Source organism: Triturus cristatus, chromosome 12 (genome assembly GCF_964204655.1).
Source record: "Triturus cristatus chromosome 12, aTriCri1.1, whole genome shotgun sequence".
Taxonomy (NCBI): domain Eukaryota; kingdom Metazoa; phylum Chordata; class Amphibia; order Caudata; family Salamandridae; genus Triturus; species Triturus cristatus.
Window position 1 is genome coordinate 851,305,612 of NC_140595.1, and position 19,059 is coordinate 851,324,670.

Here is a 19,059-nt window from a genome sequence, read left to right on the forward strand (position 1 = left end):
TGAATTACAGCCATTTTCGTTCTTCACTATTGAAGGCTACCTGCTCTCCATAGGCCAGAATGGGCTGCCGGGATCACGCCGACGCTGTGACCCCAGTGGACTCAGAGAGCATGGTAGAAGTGTCAAGTTTAGTATGCCTGAACTCAGGATGATAAAATACTTCTTGTAGTCAAGTCTATTTTAGTATCCTGGGTTTGTAAATACTACTTTTAGAAAGTTAGTATTTACTGACCTGACCATCTCAGTCCGCCTCTGCTGTGTGTATGTGTTCTGCCTAGCAACAGTAGGAGCAGGGTGGGGGGATCCCCAGAGACAGGTTGGCTGCCAGGTGGTGGGTAGAGAGATTACACCTGGATGGGTGGGAGGAGTACACCTTGACTCTTGAATAGACCTGTGCTCTGCCACCACAAAGCCGGCGCCACCCCCTGTGGGGCGGCTGATGTCTCTGCCCTGCTGCTGAAAGGAAAGAGCAGAGTCACCATAACAAAGTGCTCCAGAACTGGACTGAGCCAGGCCTAGGCCCCCTGGCGCTAAAGAACAAAAGAATCATGGTATAAAAGTAGGAGCCTGGCTCCTAAGAAATCAGAATCCTGTTTACCACAAAGAACCTCTGCCCGACTAGAAGGAGAAGGAGACGCTGGAGGAGCTGGCCTGCTGCCTGCCTTGCTGAGAAAGGAGAGGAAGAGACTTACTGAAAAGACTTTGCTACTTTGTGCTTGAACATTCTCCAAGGGCTTGATCTGAGCTTGCCCCCTGAACTGAACCCCAGGAACAGTGGGTTCTCTGTGCTTCTTGCTCGTCCTCCAATTCGAGCCGTGTGTGCATCCCGCCAGAAAAGAGACTGCGCCCCTCATCGCCCCTCCTAGGGCCGTGACACTCAGGAGCTCGCCTGCCGCAATCCCGTGAGAGCCCCGCTCCGTCCGGAGCCGCTCTCTGTCCCCGGGCCAGGCCGCCTGCACCCCTGTCACCGCCTGCCATTGGAGTGCGCTGAACGCGCTATCACCCCTCCTGCCGGAAGCCGTCCGACGACTGTGATCTACGCCGGGTCATCCAGCTGCACTGACTGTGCCCTGTGACCCCGCTTCGCTATCCTCGGACATCTCAGGCCGCGCCGCCCCCGCTGTGGAGACCCTCCTGCACCGCCGTGCTAAAGGGTCGCTGGCCGCGCCTGCCTACCTGCCCACACCTGCTGATTGAGGACCCAAGAACACTTCCCAAGCTGAGAGTCGCACCGACCTGTGCCGACTCTCCACCTCACGAAAGAAGTTCCAGTATCGGGCTCGGGGCCCGCAACGCCTTATTTCCCCGTTCGCAGGAGTCGATCTCTGTGAGTACTGGAACTACAAGTAAAGAGACTACAAAGTATCCATTTGAAACTACGAACCCAGAACATTTGCCTGCTGTATAACCTGGTGGCCTAGCGAAAACGTTATTGGTCTTGTGATAAGTCTGTTGAGATATATATACCTTATTTTTACATAAAGAATCGTATTTTTATATATATCCAAGTCTGGTGTCCGTTTCTGGGGGGATTGATGTATTTACTGTGTGTACGATTGTAAGTGCTTAACCAACAACGCCTGAGGAATCGCCTTGGCTGCTCACGCCACGCACCTAGAGGGTGAGCAAGGGTCATTCGCGAGGGGTTATCCTGCGCCCTGACGTGGAGGAGAGGGTTCCTGCTTGACACAAGGGCAACCTTGCGCCAACCAGAGATCCCCGACTCTAACAGTTATAATAAATCAAACAATGACAAGGTGTTGGATTCATTCAAAATATTAATTTAAGTCTTTGAATGGTATTTCTAGCTAGCTCCTGTCAATATTATATGTAAATATAATATTCCCATGTTGGCATGTAGAGCCAGTTTTCTACAATGGGGAAAACTAAATTGGCAGTTTTTCCCTCACCTTACCAGGGCTCATAAAACATCTCTTATAATGCCCCTGCTTATAGTTACAAGGCACCCAATCCATAGGGCACCTAGGGGAGACCTTAGGGTTGACATAGTAAAAAAAAGGTAGTTTGAGGCTTCGGAAGTACCTTTAAATCTAAAGTCGAATGTGCATATACATTTAATCAAGGGTAGCCTGAAAAGCAGCAGGGAACACATGAATGCACACTTAAGTGCATGAAGTCTACTGGGCCAATAAACCTATATGCCCTATTATATAGTGGGGATTTACAGCTAGGCTGCCAGTATCAATTGTAATTTAATCTAATTTCCATATACCTTCTAATCAGAGCAATGGCCCTGATTTTGATATGCAAAGCATAGGGCACAGTCAGAGTCAGCTACCACCAGAATCAAGAAATACAATGACGGTGATCAGGGCAAAAAGGATGACTTTCTCACACAAACAAAAGGTGTTGGGTAACTTACCTACACCCTGGTAGTACTCATCAAAAAAGTGGAAAAACCTAGAAAGTCCATCTGCGTTGGCATGAGCATTCCCAGGACTGTGTTTCATCGTGAAGTCCATCCTCTGTTGGGAAATGGCCCACCTCAACAGTTTGGGATTTCCCTCCCTCATCTGCATGAGCCATCTGAGAGGTCTAATGTCAGTTGGAACATGGAAAGAAGTGCCAAAGATGTATGGCCTCAACTTCTTCAGGGACCAAACCACAGCAAAGATTGTGACAACGGTAAATGTTTTTTTAAGGATGATGGGTGAAAACTCGCATATTGCAAGGCATCATTTTTGTCTGTTGCCTTCCTGTAAACGCTTGTGTGTAAGACTTGCTACATTAAGAAGCAACCATCTTTTTACCCTGTACAGATACTACTAGACCCCGGCAAAGATATAAAAGTAATGTGGAGATGAAGTCCAGGAGATGTGGTCTGGTAAAGGCAGATGATAGTCACGTGTTCTTCAACTGTCCAGAGTTGGTGAAGTATTGGAGAGACGTTGGTAAGGCTTAGATGTAATCTTCAAATATGAGATCAAGTTAAGCCCCTCCATAGTCTTCTTTTATATTACTGTTGAGGGAGCATGAGACAGCTGGATTATGCATGATAAGGAAAAAAAATGTATTTGCTATTGTTAGGAAAGAGAGAGATATGTAAAAAGTGGATAAGAGCTGAGGCCCCATTAATTACTGACTGTAAAGCCTCCGTTAGGCATACATACCCACTTATTGTGGCAAATCAACATCCGAAGAAGATTAGCTTATGGTCACTGGGTGAACACTTGAAAAAGGGGTCAAGTTAGACAGTACAATGAGTACACCTTGGATTTGTTTGTGGTACAGGGTTGACAGAGGCCGTGTATGTGTAAATGATCATGAAGGTGTGGATGATCTAAAGGAAGCAGAGGTTTACAGGTTCATAGCCCTCAAATAATGGATGCATCTATGGTAATATGAGCAACAGCATTATGCAAAAAATTGTAAGAAGAGTAAAAACCGGTAGGTAGTGTTTGTGTCTGAGTCATGTCTCTTCTGATCTTTTAACGTTTGTAACTTGTAGTGCCACAATATCAATTCTGCTGTCCCAGATGTGTCTCCGGCCCAAGAACCTCTTATTAGAGGAATACAATCCCTCTTTTTTGGGGAGTTTTATATAGCGTGAACTAGACCCGAGACATCGGGTATCAGAGCGCTTTACAAGAGCACCAGTTTTGTTACAGATTGACACATTCTCTTTTTTTTTTGTTAGACACGGGGAGGCTAAGTGATTTGCCCGAATCACAGGATGTTGAGCCTCATTGCCGAGACTCGAACCTGGGTCCCCAGCGCTGAGTTCGACCGCTCTAGCCGTAAGGCTGCATTCTCTCCCCCCTTTGTTGAAGGTGAGGATGAATAGGCTAGAAAAGAGCAGGGCAATTGAATAGTCTGCAAGAACTTTCAGTATGAGTTTCACTATCTATATTAGTCCTTATAAGGTCGCAACCATGCATTTTGAGGATATTTGGGTTCAGTTGACAGTTCTGCCTCACTTGTGGCACTCTCTCTCTCATAATTAAAACTAAACAACAACAACCAAAATAATATCCCATAACCAGTAAGGCAATGTGATGCGTTGGTATGTTTCCCCCATTGGAAATCCCCCATTGTCATGCATGATCGCACCTCTGCGCACCACTGAGGTGTGATATCCCTCTGAGAGTTCAAACTAGGCCTACCCATGCTCCTCCCTTGTCCTTTGGCATCCCTTACATGCATCAAGATAGCAGTCACGTGGCACCGGGAGAGCTGGTGCCCACCTGAACAATTCAACACAAGGCATTACAACGATATCATAGATGTCAAGATGGTCACCAACTCTTTGTGGGCCTATTAGTTAGTATAGAAGTAATATGAAGCTTCTAAGACAAATAGTGTGGATCTATAAAGGCTCCCTGGCTTAATAGCTGACAGCATCCAATGACAGGTCACTTTGCTAAATGTGATTAATCGTTCATGGGTTGCCATGATCCTCTCTAATGTTCATGGAAAGATGTCCTCATCCTCCCCCTAGGGTGGCAGGGGGATTACTTCTTTTCCCCAACCTCTGAATATACTTAATCAGGAGGTGTTCATCCAATTGAAGTCCCAATATTTGAGCTACAGCCTCGAGTTTAACTGTATGATGGGAAATTTCAAATAAAATAATGACATAAAACTGATAGAAATCCAATGAGCGGAACCTGAGATATGATTTTTTAAATTTGTAAATAAAAATAGCACCAAAAACATAATGATTAGTCTGTGGAAGCAGTTGACCAGGACCTATATGTGATTTTAAACCAACCTTGATGTAACGCTGGTGGGATACCCCAAGTCACTTTGTCCCGGTTAGAGATTTTACCTTCTGACTTAGTTTACCTCATGGACCTCAAAATTCTCCAGCAGGGCAAGTCTGAAGCTGCATCCAAGGAAGGTATATCTAATTTAGGGGTGGGTGCAACTCGCAGAGTTTCACTCCATGGATTTCCGTGTAGTTACCTAAAAACTCCATGAGTCTCCATGGAGTCCTGCAAACTGCAGAGTTGCTTTATGTCGTGCTGCTCAAGCTGATTTTTACCAATGGGAGCTTATCCCGCACTGTAAAATTTAGGTGAATTGCACCACGCAGTGCGCTAGATGGTGGTGCTTCTATCTGCCACACGAGCGGCAGATTTCAAAATGCGTGTGGTAGCAAACTTCCGCAAGCGCCTGTGTTGAGAAACCTTGCTGGAAGGCAGCATAGCACTGGATTTTATCATTTATGCTTGCCATCTTAATGTTGGTGAGCTGTGCACAAGAAAAAACTCTTCCACGCAGCAGTTGGTGGAGCTCCAAGCAAAGCACAGAGTGGGCAAAGCTAAGAGATTTCCACTGGAGGAGTGGAGTTTACTACAAACCCCTAATCAAAATTGGACAACTTTGCCATAAGGTTCCCCCGATGGCTCTGGATAAAACATATTGTAAGTCCTAACTTTTCAGGGTTCCTAGAACATCTCCTCTGGGTTGCTTTTTGGCTACCCAGGCCTGAGTGACAACGACTGGGTAACCCGGACTCACTCCAGTAGGGGCATCTAGCAAGGTTCAGTTCATGTCCATTTGGTACTGGTCAAAAGGTAACTTTTGGTTTCATGGACAACCATACACAATTTTACAGCACTACCTCTTAGCCCTCCTGCTTACCATCCCACACATTGGCTTTTACTCCAATAATTCAAGATAGGGATATCCTTCATTCCATGTGCGAAGCCTGTGCGCCCACCTGGACAAAGAGCAGTCCCTTCCTCTCTGCTGACTCAAAACTAGTTCTGGGGGTAACTCTCTCTAGGAAATCTGCTTTTTGTGCCTAGCCACCCCGGATTTGTCACCTTTTTATGGATCTTATTTTTGCTGGTTTTGAACTCTGTGCACCTTATCCCCACTAAACAGAAGTATACTGCCTGTGCTGCCCACTTGAACATAGTTCAACCCAACCGACATCAAGCATTGGCAGGAACCTCTGTCACAGAAGTTCCTGTCCATGCATTGTAATTTGATGAATGGCTTTGACAACATGACAGAGCCATATGGCAAACAAACTTTGTTTTATTTTCAAAAGGAAAACCCCAATGCAGGATTTTCGTTTTGCAAACCCCCACAAAACAAATGCCCCTCTTGCCTTGGGTTTCCTACCATGGTTAGGGGGGCATTAAGCACTTTTTAATGCCCCTTACTGCCATGTTTTTTCTGGAGGTGATGGGCATTGAAAACCGGTAGTATGTCTGCCCCATCTAAATTAGGTGGAAGTACCTACAGCCAAACCAATGTCCATTATATCATTAACAATTTATTCACAAACGATAAATCAAAATGTTGCAATCATTGCCCGTTATTATCTGCAATAATAATAAAATGACCAAGTTATATAAAAAAGATAATGGGTAACGGGTAATTCGGTGCCATATTGCCATTCAGGTTCATTGGCAATATTGGGCCATATTACATAGATCAGGGGTCTCCAACCAGTTTTGTAGTGTGATCTACTTCTGATCAGTAAAAATCAGTTTGAGAACTGAAGGCCAAGCAACTTGTGAATTGTTACCAGACACCCTCAGGCCCAGCTCCAGTGACTTTTAGCCTAATGTCCACAGAGCCAGATAATATGGTTTGAACAAAATACTTTAACTAGGGCACCATGACAAGACTGCCATGCGTGTCAGGGACTGTGGTCTTTGGGGATGTATAAACATGTGTGTGTATGAATGGGATAAATATGCATAGTTTACTGATATTCTATGTTCTATGTACTTGTGCACTGGAATACCTTTTGTCGTATGTATCACAATTGCAGGTATAATACAAACATAGAACCATTTTTTTAAAATGGGAGAAATTTGAAGTCTAGAAAATTTTCTGCAGAAATGTTCATGATATGGAACATTTTTCTGCACTTTAATTTTCTCATACTTAAATCAATGGCTGTATGTTTCACTTATAAATATGGCACCGTGTCTACCAGTCAATGTGAGCAACATATCTGCTGTGTGTAAAGGCAACACTTTGAAATGGGAGAGAATTAAACTTTAGAGTTAACTTTAAGTTGATATGGATTCCATAAAGCTCATAATATAAAGCAATCCCATTTCCAAGTGTCACATTTACAAACACCAGTGGCCCGTAGACAAAGTGAAGGAACATGTTTAATAAAATATTAAGATGTCTTTGGCTTAATTGAAAGTGGAGAAAAACATCAAGATAGAAATATTTTTCTTCAAATTAACTTTCTACCACTTAAAAAAGGGACTTTATTTTTCAGTTATAAATGTGTCAATGTGTCTACTGGTTACTGGGAGCAAGATGCCTGCTGTTAGTAAATGCAACACTTTGAAATGGGAGGAATTACAAAGAATAGTTAACTTAATCATTAAGGTAACTTTTCATTTTCTCCCATTTAAAAGCATTCAGAAACATAATTCAGTTATTATGCTCCAATATTTAGTTGAAAAGTAAGTACTAAAGAGCTAAATAAGTCAGTGTATCAGATCTTCACCTCTGTGCCCGGGCTTGGGTAATAAATCCGACTCCAGCACGGCTCATTATCTGGCCCTGCTATCTGCAGCCTGAATATAATAATGTAAAATAAACACAGTTCCCTTAAGTTTTTAAGAAAAATGTGACCCTGTGCTTTTTTTTAAAACAACCTTAAAGGTGTGAGCTACTCTGGAGGTGTCAACCAGCTACGGGTAGCTAATGATCAACTGGTTGGAGTCACCTGGCATAGATACTAATTATGTATACTCTCTTTATAAATAAATCCTCTGCCTATTCTGCAGAACTACAAATGCAAATAAATTCTGCATAATTTTGAAATACATAGGGGCATGTTTATGGGACAGTCATGCAGTGCAGCAAGTCATCTTGCTGTGCTGAATGACTGGGAAAGTGCAGAAATGTGCTGTATTTAAAAGAATACAGTGTGTGCCCGCCGTTGTCCCTGTGCTCGATCTGGCTTGGCTGCCTAGTGCCAACACAGGGACTCTTGCACCATGGTGAAAGGGTGTCTGTGTTGTTTTCTTCTAGACAGGAGCACCTTCCTGCACAGAAACAATCCAGAGAGGCATATTTTCTTCTGTGTATGTGTGCTGCACACCTAGAGAGAGAAAGTAATGAGTAAATATGATATTTCCTTGTCACGGTGTCTCTGGGAAGGCTTAGCATTTTGGCTCATTCCCAGATTTAACAGTTCAAAATCGATGGGAGTTGTGTGGGAACACTTACGCCAAACACATTTAGTGCCTTCCGAGTTTTATGGAGCCACTCATGGCCAGGCGTGTCTTCATAAATCTCGTTTTTGAGTTGCATCGCACATGCGCTACGTTGTGTGGTGCAAGTGTGACAGAACTGGACTCATAAATATGGCTCACAATATATATGGATATTTCATTTATACTTACAAGCTATGCAATTTCTCCAGCCTAAGTAATCAAAATTAAAGTAAAAAAGATTAAACATTGCTACCTCTCTTCCCAGCTAGTCGAACAGGTATTGCCCTTTCAATAAACCCTGTCCACCGTTGCATGACAGCCTATTGTGTGCAGGTGGTGGCAGTGTGGTGGTGCATGGTGAGCTGGACTTACCCCAGTGGAGTATCCACTGTGCCAAACAGTACCAGATGCAGGGACTGCCGCTTGCCACTAATCTGAGGGGGGGAGGTGCAGCTCTTAAAATTCAGTGCCGCAACCTCCTTCTCATCAAAAATTCTGTGTCAGATGATGTGTACACATGCGTGTTTAGTCTTTAGGAAGTTGGTGGTTGTCTGGGACATGCTGCCTTGATGTGATTGTAGGAGTTGGAGGGGTTGGTAGGCAATACAAAAAAAACCTGACAAGGAGGGAAAATAGATATAAAATTAAAGGACATGGGAGAGGAAACTAGACTGGAAGTCAATCAAACAGTTGTTGGAAATGCATGTAAAATGGAAAGGATGATGAGGAAACAGGGGCAGGCAGGAGGAGGTTACATTAATTATGTGTCACCCCCAAAACTGTATCTCCCTTCTATTGCTTCATGTGAGATTTCATTGTATTGTCCTGGAATTCTGCGTAATTTCCGCTGATGAAGTTATTTGAATTTTCCACAAACCTATATAAAAAAAATGGGCTTTTTCACAGGCTCTGCCCACTCATAAAGTCTTTTGTGGTGAATGACAAACATGCACAGCTCTGATGTACACTGCAGCCACAATCCTCAGATCTGGACAATGTTTAATAATCTATCACTCTAATACACGTCTGGGCCAGGTAGCCGGCTACAAAGCTTCTGATCCACAAACAAAGCTTTGAAAATCAGGAGCCCAGGCATTCTACATTTCTACCGATGGTTAGTGCAGCTTTCTGATATTTTATGACACCAATCATGGAAGTTACTGAGGAATCTGCAATTGTGTAAATAGAAAATTTGTTTTGGTAATCCACTTACCTGACCTTTTTCTGTTCTGCACCCTTAACGTTGACGTAAAAATGAGGATTATATAAGGTCTGTACCATTGACACTGTCAGTGCTAGTTTTAGATGGGTTTGAAGGAGGCAAGGGTGCAGAATATTTATCAATGTTCACAAATGTATGTGATTGTGGATAATCATGTATGTTGCATCTTTGCTCCAGACACAGGACGTTCCCTGCCCTTATCATAAATATAGGAGCATATTTATGTAGGAGTGCCAACGGGGTGCTAGAGCGACGCTGTTCTTAAGTTTGACTTACATGTTGTTTTGAACGCTACACAATTACTACATTGTAGTGACCTTTCGGAGATTCCCGCCCCCACACTTTCTCAAGTGTGTTAAAATTTACACTGGTATAGTAACCCATGACCTGACAACATCGAGCCATATTTATCTGGGTTTTGCATTGCCCTTTCACCACTCAAAACCTTATTGAGTTTTTTAAAGCCATGTCAAGGCCACCGTGCATGTCTCTGAGTGGCTTGATAAATCTAGAGTAACACAATTCAGTACAAATTGCTGCATTGCATTACTGAGCCACAGGGAGGGGTTCCTTGGGTGGAGTATTTCCACCCAATATCCATGTTTTTTTTATTCATGGCCAGATTTATAAGAAGTGGTAAACCTGGGAATGCACCAAAAAGATGCACTTTTCTAGGAGGGCGTAATACGGACAACTATCTTTATTTCTTCTTGTTAAAATCTCCTACTATGTGTCACATAGAACAAGGAACATGCCTCAGAGGATTATTGTGTGCAGGAAGGTGCAGGGGTGCCTGCATTGCCACTAGGCAGCACATTGGGTGCCAGCGCTGGGAAATGACAGGAATGCACAGAATATTGTTAAGTACAGTGCATGCCTGCACTTTTCCTGTCACAAAGTGGAGCAAGGTGACTTGCTACTCTTCATGATTATTTGTTAAAAAGACTTGAGGACATGCTGGTAGTTGATATTGTAGAACTCATATATGTGCTGGTCAATTTTAAAACATATTATCGAACAAGCGCTGTTGCAAATGTAGATCTCCCAAAAATGAATACCTACACACAGTGCCTTTCACACCAGTAAGACTGCCCTTTACCTGGAGGGTTCTTCATCACTGCAGTCATTGTGAGTACTCACTTTGAGTAGAATCTGAAGAGGGGGAGCTCTCTTCATGTGGTGAGCCCAGATGCAGGGGTTCCTTGAGCTCTTGCACTGTGGGAGCTGCTTGTAAGACATCACAGCACAGCTCCTAGGAGAACAACTGTAGTCATTGTGAGTACTCCCTGTGAGCAGCGTCTGCAGCGGGGGAGCTCTCTTCATGTGTTGAGCACAGCAGCAGGGGTTCCTTGAGCTCTTGCACAGTGGGAGCTGCTTTTAAGACTTCACACCAAAGCTCCTAAGAGAACAACAATTCCCAAGTCCCTAAGCAATAATTACGGTTAGGATTCAAAATTATTTTGAACATTATTACATGTAGCTTCATTGCAAATATAGTACATTTAGTAATTGCTTCTTTACTCATGTTTTACAGTTTGTCATTATTTGTGATGTATTTCTTTGTAGACTCCCTTCTTCCCTTAACAAACCATTTGCACTTGACCACACAGAGCCATAATGGCTGGACATTATGCATACCAGATGACTGGGTCAGGCATCATCTCAGGATCCACTGTCATCTCAAATGGGGGGGTCAGCATCCCACAAAATTGTGTGATGTGTTTTATTCTACACTTTGTTTTCCACCAGTGAACTTAACATTCTGAGGTATTCACCTGAGTCAACAATTTGTGAGTTCACTGAAGGGCTCCATATTTTTGTGTTGTTCACCAGCAGAGCACAGAGCACTGAACATCAGAGTGCAGCACCCTAAGCTTATTCCACCCATGGTGAAGGGTGAATATTGAGCCTCCCATACCTGGCTCTAGGGACTCAGGGGATTGCCCATAGCTGTTCATAGTACAGCTTGGATAAGGTAGCTAGACTGGAGAATCTCCATTATAGTTACAGATCCTCTGCATGCAGCTGTACAAAGATTTCAATAGAAAGGGTTAGAGAAACAATCCAGGCGGGACACCACATCACATTTTCACAAATTAGAACATTGCACAGAGAAAGACACAGAACCCTCTAGGATATTTCAAACAAAGCCCTTTCTGGATGATAGAATACAAAACGATGCTTGAAGAATGATGATGCCAAACACCACTGTGAGATCCAACACGATCCTTAGACAGTTATAACCTTCAACCATAATTCTAAGTGTGACATCAAGTATCTGAAGTGTTGTCATCTCAGTGTTGTGTTTAGGTGGAGTCCAGAATGAAAAGAGTACAATAAACTTTGGTTGGAGATGTGGGAGGGAGGCAGATATGTGACAGCTGAATGAATAGCTTCTGACCGAGGTGCGGGTTTGTAGCTTGCTGGGGTTAAGGATTGGTTTCTTGAGAAGGACAGTGATTTGGGCATATTTGAAAGGTGATGGAAATGTACCTTTTGAATGTGGTAATTTTAATAAGTGCAGGCGATAGCACAAATTTGAATCTTTGTTGCTGCTTTCTTTGACTTCAGATGAAGGGCTGGTTATTATTTACCTAATTGACTGTTAAGGTTGCTTAAATCTGAACCTTCTGTGGTAGATTCTTCGTGGAATGGTATAAGGTCAAGACGTGCAAGATTTACTAAAAAAGTTCTTCATCAGTTGCTCTGATTAGATTGAAGAAAAGTTAGCTCTATTGTTAGCAAATTCAGGAGAGCAGGGCCTTTGCTGGTGTATAAGTGCCATGCTCAAACGAACGCGCAGTGGACGTGCGCACCGGGCGCACCGATGGCACGCCAAAGGCGCGCCAAAGGCAAGCCCGTCTGCGCCCATCCACGATCGGAATGCGACTAGCGCTAGCCACGCTGCCCAAGTCAACACTGTAGCTAGAATTGCTTGGTCTAGAGAGGAGTTATTCCCATTCTCCCGAGTGGGGTGTTTGAACCCATCGTGTATAGACTTCTCTACATGAGAGGGGAGGATGGACTACCTGGGACCACAATGTGATGCTTGTTCTTTTGGCTTGGAGAGGTGACCAGGGAAGATTGGCAGGAGTTTGGCTGGTGCTCTGTCATTGCCATCTACAGCATACCCACGGATACTCTGTTTGGAGACTCAGGCCTGCTTAATTAACTGCAGATCCCGTGCATACAGACAGGTTGCGGAACACTAGATGCACAGGTCACATTTCATAGAAAAAGGACAGACCACACACCTTGCCATGAAGAGGTGCATGTCAAGACTGATCACACATACATTGAGACTACGCAGATATGTCCTCGTCTCGCAAGTCCATGTTCGATGCATACATACACACGTTACGTCTGATTCCACATGTGGCCTGGTGTGCGTAATTGTGTGCCATGCCCATCTACACATAGACACATGTTGGATGCAGCAACTGCAGATGCATTTGACAGAACACCAACAGCAAGCTCAGGGGAGCACATGACACACACATGACATAGTCACATCGTGCCACGCCGGTAGTTACATGTCAGGTGTAATTATCCGTGTACCTGGCATCAGGGGACAGTTGCGGGTGTTGGTGACTGTGCCATGCCAGTGATGCAGTGCTCGACAAGTCTGTACTACATGCACACATCTAAAATGTGTGAAGGGGATGTGTGGCACATAGTGCACCATCACACATGACATGTGTACACAGCTCATCACACATCTATTGGGTGCAAACATGAGGAGATATGTGCCACATCACAGCCTGACATACCTAGGCCTGAGACATGAAGGACTGCACTGACAATGACTTGATGTCCAGGCTTGGGCAAGTATGACAGCTCCATTCCTTTCTGTGTGCCGCCTGTCACCAGTGTAAGGTGTGAAACGCACCATACACACGCTCTGAGGGCGTGTGTAGGGTCCGTATCACTATGGTAGGGTAGCCGTAGGCGTACTCCAAAGTGATACGGTCTGTACACGCGTATGTAGGGTCCGTATCACTATGGTAGTGTTGCCGTAGGCGTACGCCATAGAGATACGGTCCATACACACGTGTGTAGGGTCCGTATCACTATGGTAGTGTTGCCGTAGGCGTAAGCCATAGTGATACGGTCCGTACACGCGTGTGTAGGGTCCGTATCCCTATGGTAATGTAGAAGATCAGGCGCCACCGGGCCCAAGTCATTCTTGTGGGTCCGAATTGGGCACGAAGAGTCTGGTATCCTGAGCAGCTCAACATGGCCATCAATCTTCCGATCTGACTGCCTCTTCGGGAGGATCCTCTGTTGCAGCAGCAGGGGACGGTTCTCCACCGGAACCTGTCCAGTCTCCACCCCCTTGGGTGGAGATTGAGTGCTGGCAGTTGACGTTTTTCGACCTGCCTCCCCAAGTCTGTGAAGTAATCTTGACAGCCAGGCGTCCCTCCACTAAGACGGTATACGCCAGCAGGTGGAACAAATCTGTGGCATGGTGCTCAGCAAAGGCTGTGGATCCCCTTTCTGCCCCTCTCTCTGAAGTCCTCTTTTTCCTTCTTTCCTTGGCCCAGCAGGGCTCTGCTCTGGGCACTATCAGGGGCTACCTTTCAGCCATCTCTGCCTTCCTTCGGCTGCCAGATCAGCCTTCTCTTTTCAAGTCCCTGGTAGTTACCCATTTCGTGAAAATCTTGACGCATCTCTTTCCTCCAATTCCTTTCGTTATGCCTCAGTGGGACTTGAATCTTATACTAACTTACTTAATGTGCACTCCCTTTGAGCCACTTCATAACTGTCCTTTACGTCTCTTTACTCTTAAGACTGATTTACTTGTAGCGATCACTTCTGCTAGAAGCTCCAGGCTCTTTCCTCAAAGCCTCCTTTCCTGTCTGTTCACCCAGACAAGGAGGTTCTCCGGAACCGTCCATCCTTTCTTCCTAAGGTGGTCACGGCCTTCCACATCGAGCAGACCATTACTTTGCCCACCTTCTTTCCACCTCTGCATCCTTCATAGGACGAAGAGAGGCTCTACCGTCTGGACCCAAAACATGCGCTCTCCTTCTATCTAGCTCGCACAAAACAGTTCCGGGTGGATGATCAACTTTTTGTTGGCTATATGTGTGTAAAGAAGGGTCGGGCCGTACACAAATACACTATTTCTCGATTGGTCGTTTTGGGTATTAGGGCTTGTTACTCTCTAGCTAAAAAGGAGCCTCCACTGGGGCTATGCGCTCACTCCCCCATGGTGACGGCAGCCACTACTGCCTTGGGAAGAGGAGGGCCACTGACTGACATCTGTCAGGCAGCCACGTGGACATCGCTGCACACGTTCACCAAACACTACTGCCTGGACAGCCAAGTACGGAGAGACGGCTTCTTTGGCCGTTCTGTTCTCCAGGACTTTCTGGTGTAATCTTGGTTCGCAGACCCACCACCGGAGCTGGTATTGTTGGGGTAATATTCCAAGGTCAGGAATCTATAAGTAACGTGTTTCTTTCAGATGCATAAGTTACCTACCTTTGGTAACGATAGATCTTTAACAAACATTAGTTAGTTATAGATTCCTTATCATCCCACCCATCCTCCCCATTCTGCAAACTGATTTCTAGGGTTAAGGACATCCTTTCAGGGCCCTAGTTTTGTGTACGAATGGTCAGTGTCTTGCATGGCTCTGCGTTTCTGGCGCGACAAGTCATGTACAGAACTGACGTCAGCGTGGGAGGGCAGAGTCTAAGTAGCTGCCGCAACGTCATCCCGGCAACCACGACGCCGACGACGCACGCGGAGCCGACCGACGCCACCTTCCGACGCGCAGAGGTACTGCTGACAAAAAAACGTTCTTGATCCAGTCGGACGCCTGGGGGTAATTCTAAGGTAAGGAATCTATAACTAACTAATGTTTCTTACAGATATATTGTTACTGAAGGTCAGTAACGTGTGCTTTAGGTACACATTATGGGGATTATAAAGAGTTAATTCATTTTAATGAATAATATTTGTTTAATTGATAATTAATTATGTTAATTGTGTAAATATCTATTTGTTTAATACATTTTAGAGGTGGTGTGTGGGTTTCGTAGGGATATGGGGTGGAAAGTAAATCGATTTTAAGCAATTAATATTTTTGTTTAAATAATAATATTTCCTAATTTAATAATTAATTGTGTTGTGTGTTGTGTGTATTGTGGAAAGTGCATGCATTATAATTATTTATTAATGAATATTTAATTAATTAAAATTAATTTGTCGATGGATATTTATATTAATAGTGTAAATAGTTTTTAGGTGTAGTTTGTGAGTTTTGTGGTGTTATTAGGTGGGACGAACTAAACTAAAAGTATTTATTAATTAATGTTTTTGGTAGTACATTTGTATGAGAATTATTTTTGTATTTTATTTATAATAATATTTGTAGGTATTTGCGTATTTAACTTTATAATGTTTAAAAAAAAAATATATTAAATATATTTTTATTTCATTTTTCAAAATATTTATATATTTTTATTTACTATGTTTTGAAAATATTTTTATTTTGTTGAAGATATATTGTACTGACTGGAGTGGTAATAGTAAATGTTACCCCTCCGCTATCCAACACTTTCCCTACTGTTGCACTCACTGAAGTCGAAATAGTAATGTTTACCCCTCGCAATCAAACACTTTCCCTACTATAATACTGACTGAGTGGGCATAGTCAATTTTATCCCTTCACTATCCAACACTTTCTCTACTGTTACATTCAGTGAGTGGGAATAGTAAATTGTACCCCTCTGCAATGTATCACTTTCCCTACTGTTGTACTGACTGGAGTGGGAATAGTACATTTTATCCCTCCGCAATCCAACACTTTCTCTACTTTTGCAGTTATTGGAGTGGGAATATTAAATTTAATCTTTCTGCAATCTAAGGGACATATGTACAAGGAATTAACGCCGCCTTAGCAGCACTTTTCCGATAGTTCGGCGGCAACATTTTCTTCGCCATTTGTGCAAGCTGTCGCTAACATCTGTTATCAGCAGTTTTCTGGCAAAAACATCCATAGAAAAAATTGCCATTTCTGTTAATGACAGTTACATGCAAGGGAGGCATTCCCATGCCAAAACGCCACTAACCCCACTCCTCGATATTTACAAGGGAATTTTTGAATGTAGGAGGACCCAAAAAACTGCCTCTAACTGCATTTAGAGGCAGTTTTTTAAGACGCGAAAATAGCTGGTCTTAAAAATGGAAGTAACACTTGGGGCCTCGTTTCAGCAGGTTTTTCTGCTGGACAGCGCTGCAAGCAATGTTGGTGCGCTGTCCTGCGATACAACTACAGGGAGGGAATGCACACCATCAACAAGATAGTGAGCATTCCTGGGCCTCAGCCATGAAATGTGTTGCAGCACTGTGACAAGACAGCATTCCAACACTTTACACTACGCCCTCGTTGCGACACCAATGATGCGCTGTATTCACTGGACAGCGCTCCATGATGCAAGTAATGACAGATACGTCTGGAACCCTGACATATCTGTCTGCACTAAAGTCATGCATTGCTGCAGTTGTGTCACAAGCATGATGCAACTCCAGCAATGCATGGGGCCAGCCTATCCATGTGGCACTGCGTCACCCTTACACCTGCCATCAGGCAGGCGTAAGATACTGATGGATTTCACTGTGCCAGTCCTATGAGGCCTTGTTGCATGGAAACGCACACCCTGCATACATCATACCTGATGCAGGTATGATGTGGCACAGGGCTTTCACAAGGTAATGCATATGCCTACATGCATCACTTTGCAAATATGGCGCAACATGGTGCTAGATTTTGCCTGTTCTTTTCTTGAGGGGTTCCAGGGTGTCGGCACAGTTAGAGATCCATCAGTGGTGGTTGTGTGCTGTGGTGTTATAGCCTGTATGAGTTGGTGGAGTGGTGGAGCTGAGGGAGTTGATGAGAAGTTCTTTGGTGGCCTTGATCCAGCTGCAAGGGGGGCGATGATGGTGGTGGTGTACGGTGGGCCTGATGAAAACGTAATGTATACAATGATGGTTGGTTCAGGAGAGTCTGGTGGCGTGGCTGTTGTTGAAGTTCCTGCTGGAAGGAGGATCCGTGCTCCACCGAGTGTCCTGCTATGTGGCTTACTGCGGTGACTAGCTGCTTGAGTCTGATGTTGGCGAGCTTCCCCAGGAAGAGGTGGTGTTCTGGTCACTGGGGTTGTCCAGGTGGAAGTAGATTTCACCAAGTAGGATGTCATCAGTGGATGGGAGAGCCTGGGGTGCGATGAGGTCTACAATGGTATCAGAGATTGGGGTCCATGGCCCAGGGGACCTGCAGATGGGGGTGCCGCAGAGGATGGGGTTGGGGTTGGTCCGGATCTGGAAGTTGAGGTGTTCGATGGTCATCGTTGGGTCATTAGAGTGCATGGTCAGTCGGAGTGTGCTTCTGTAGGTGATGGCAATGTCTCCTCCTAGAGGGTCGGGGAAGTCCTTGCAGGTGATTTAGTAGCCGCCAGTGATGGCTATGTCCGGTCCGGAGCAGAAGTTGGTCCTGGCAGGCGATGTGGCGTCCAGGGTTGATGGTGAGGAGCGTGTTGGTGTTGTAGCAGTGGCCTGTCAGAGAGGAAGGAGCCTTGGTGCTGAGTGAGCTCCAGGGGCAGATGGATGCAGACAGTCTTGCCTATGGCTTGCCTTTGGCATTGGAGACATCCTTTACAATGCAGGCATTACATTGTAAGGCCTTTACAACGCAACTACAACAACACAGGTCCCTTTACATTGTATTCCATTCCAACGCATTGTGAGGTTAGTAATGGTGTTTTTTTAAGTTTTAGGGTGGGTATGGGTTTCGGGGGTCAGAAATGAAATTTGTGGTATGTTTTCTCAGGTCAAATATGAATTTTAGGGTGTGTTTTGGGGAGTCAAATGTGAATTTTAGGGTTCAGGGTGTGTTTTGGGGTGCAAGGGTTAGTTTTAGGGTTGAGCTCACTGAAGAGGGAATAGTAATTTTTTCATCTCCGCTATCCAGCACTTTCTCTACTGTTGCAATATGCATAGTATTAGAATGCATTGTAATGGAATGTGATGTAATGGTATGCGTTGTAACATCATATATACCTTTGGCACACCAGTGGTTCGGCCACTGGGCATGGGCACAGAGCGCCCGCCATAGAGAAGTGCTGGACAGCTGGGAGGTAGGAAACGCTGGAAAGGACACTGGATGGGGTGGGGACGCGGGGTGCGTGTGTGAGCGGGTGTTGTAAATATTTAAATGAAAGATATCTTACCTCAAGGCCGGGTCCTGTGTCTTCATTGCTCCTGCTCTCTTGAGTCTGCTTCAAAGCAGTGGGGTGATGCTCTTTCGTCATTGTGGATGAGCCGCCACTGGGGGTTCTTCACACCAGGTGCTATGCCTGGGCGACTTGATCCCCAGCCCTCCTCTGCTATGCGTCCCACCATCTCCTTACCTGGCCATTGACACCATGGTGCAATCAGCTGCACTCTCTCCAAATCTGTGGCTCAGCCAGCAGGAGCCTCAGCCAGGTGTGAATTTCACAAGCCTGGGTACAGCAGTCGCTGCCAAGTCTGCTGGGGAACCTCCCGATGCAGGTAATGCAGCAGGGCCCCCTTAGGCATGAAGTTGCAGCGCTTCCTCCCACAAGCACAAATTCATCCGGCCTGTGATGCAGAGAGGCGCCGTCCACTGTTGGTAATCCCCTC

At 44.8% G+C, this 19,059-nt stretch overlaps 1 protein-coding gene across 1 annotated transcript in view; it reads right to left on the bottom strand.

Annotated features, from left to right (window-relative positions):
* LOC146783078 (olfactory receptor 11A1-like) overlaps positions 1-18,707 on the bottom strand; it is a 35,392-nt gene extending 16,685 nt beyond the window's left edge. Inside the window, exon 1 of the mRNA XM_085637276.1 lies at positions 18,627-18,707. Within this exon, the coding sequence (XP_085493402.1) occupies positions 18,627-18,707 (81 nt within the window). The remainder of the gene's footprint in view (positions 1-18,626) is intronic.
* Positions 18,708-19,059: the final 352 nt, after the last annotated feature.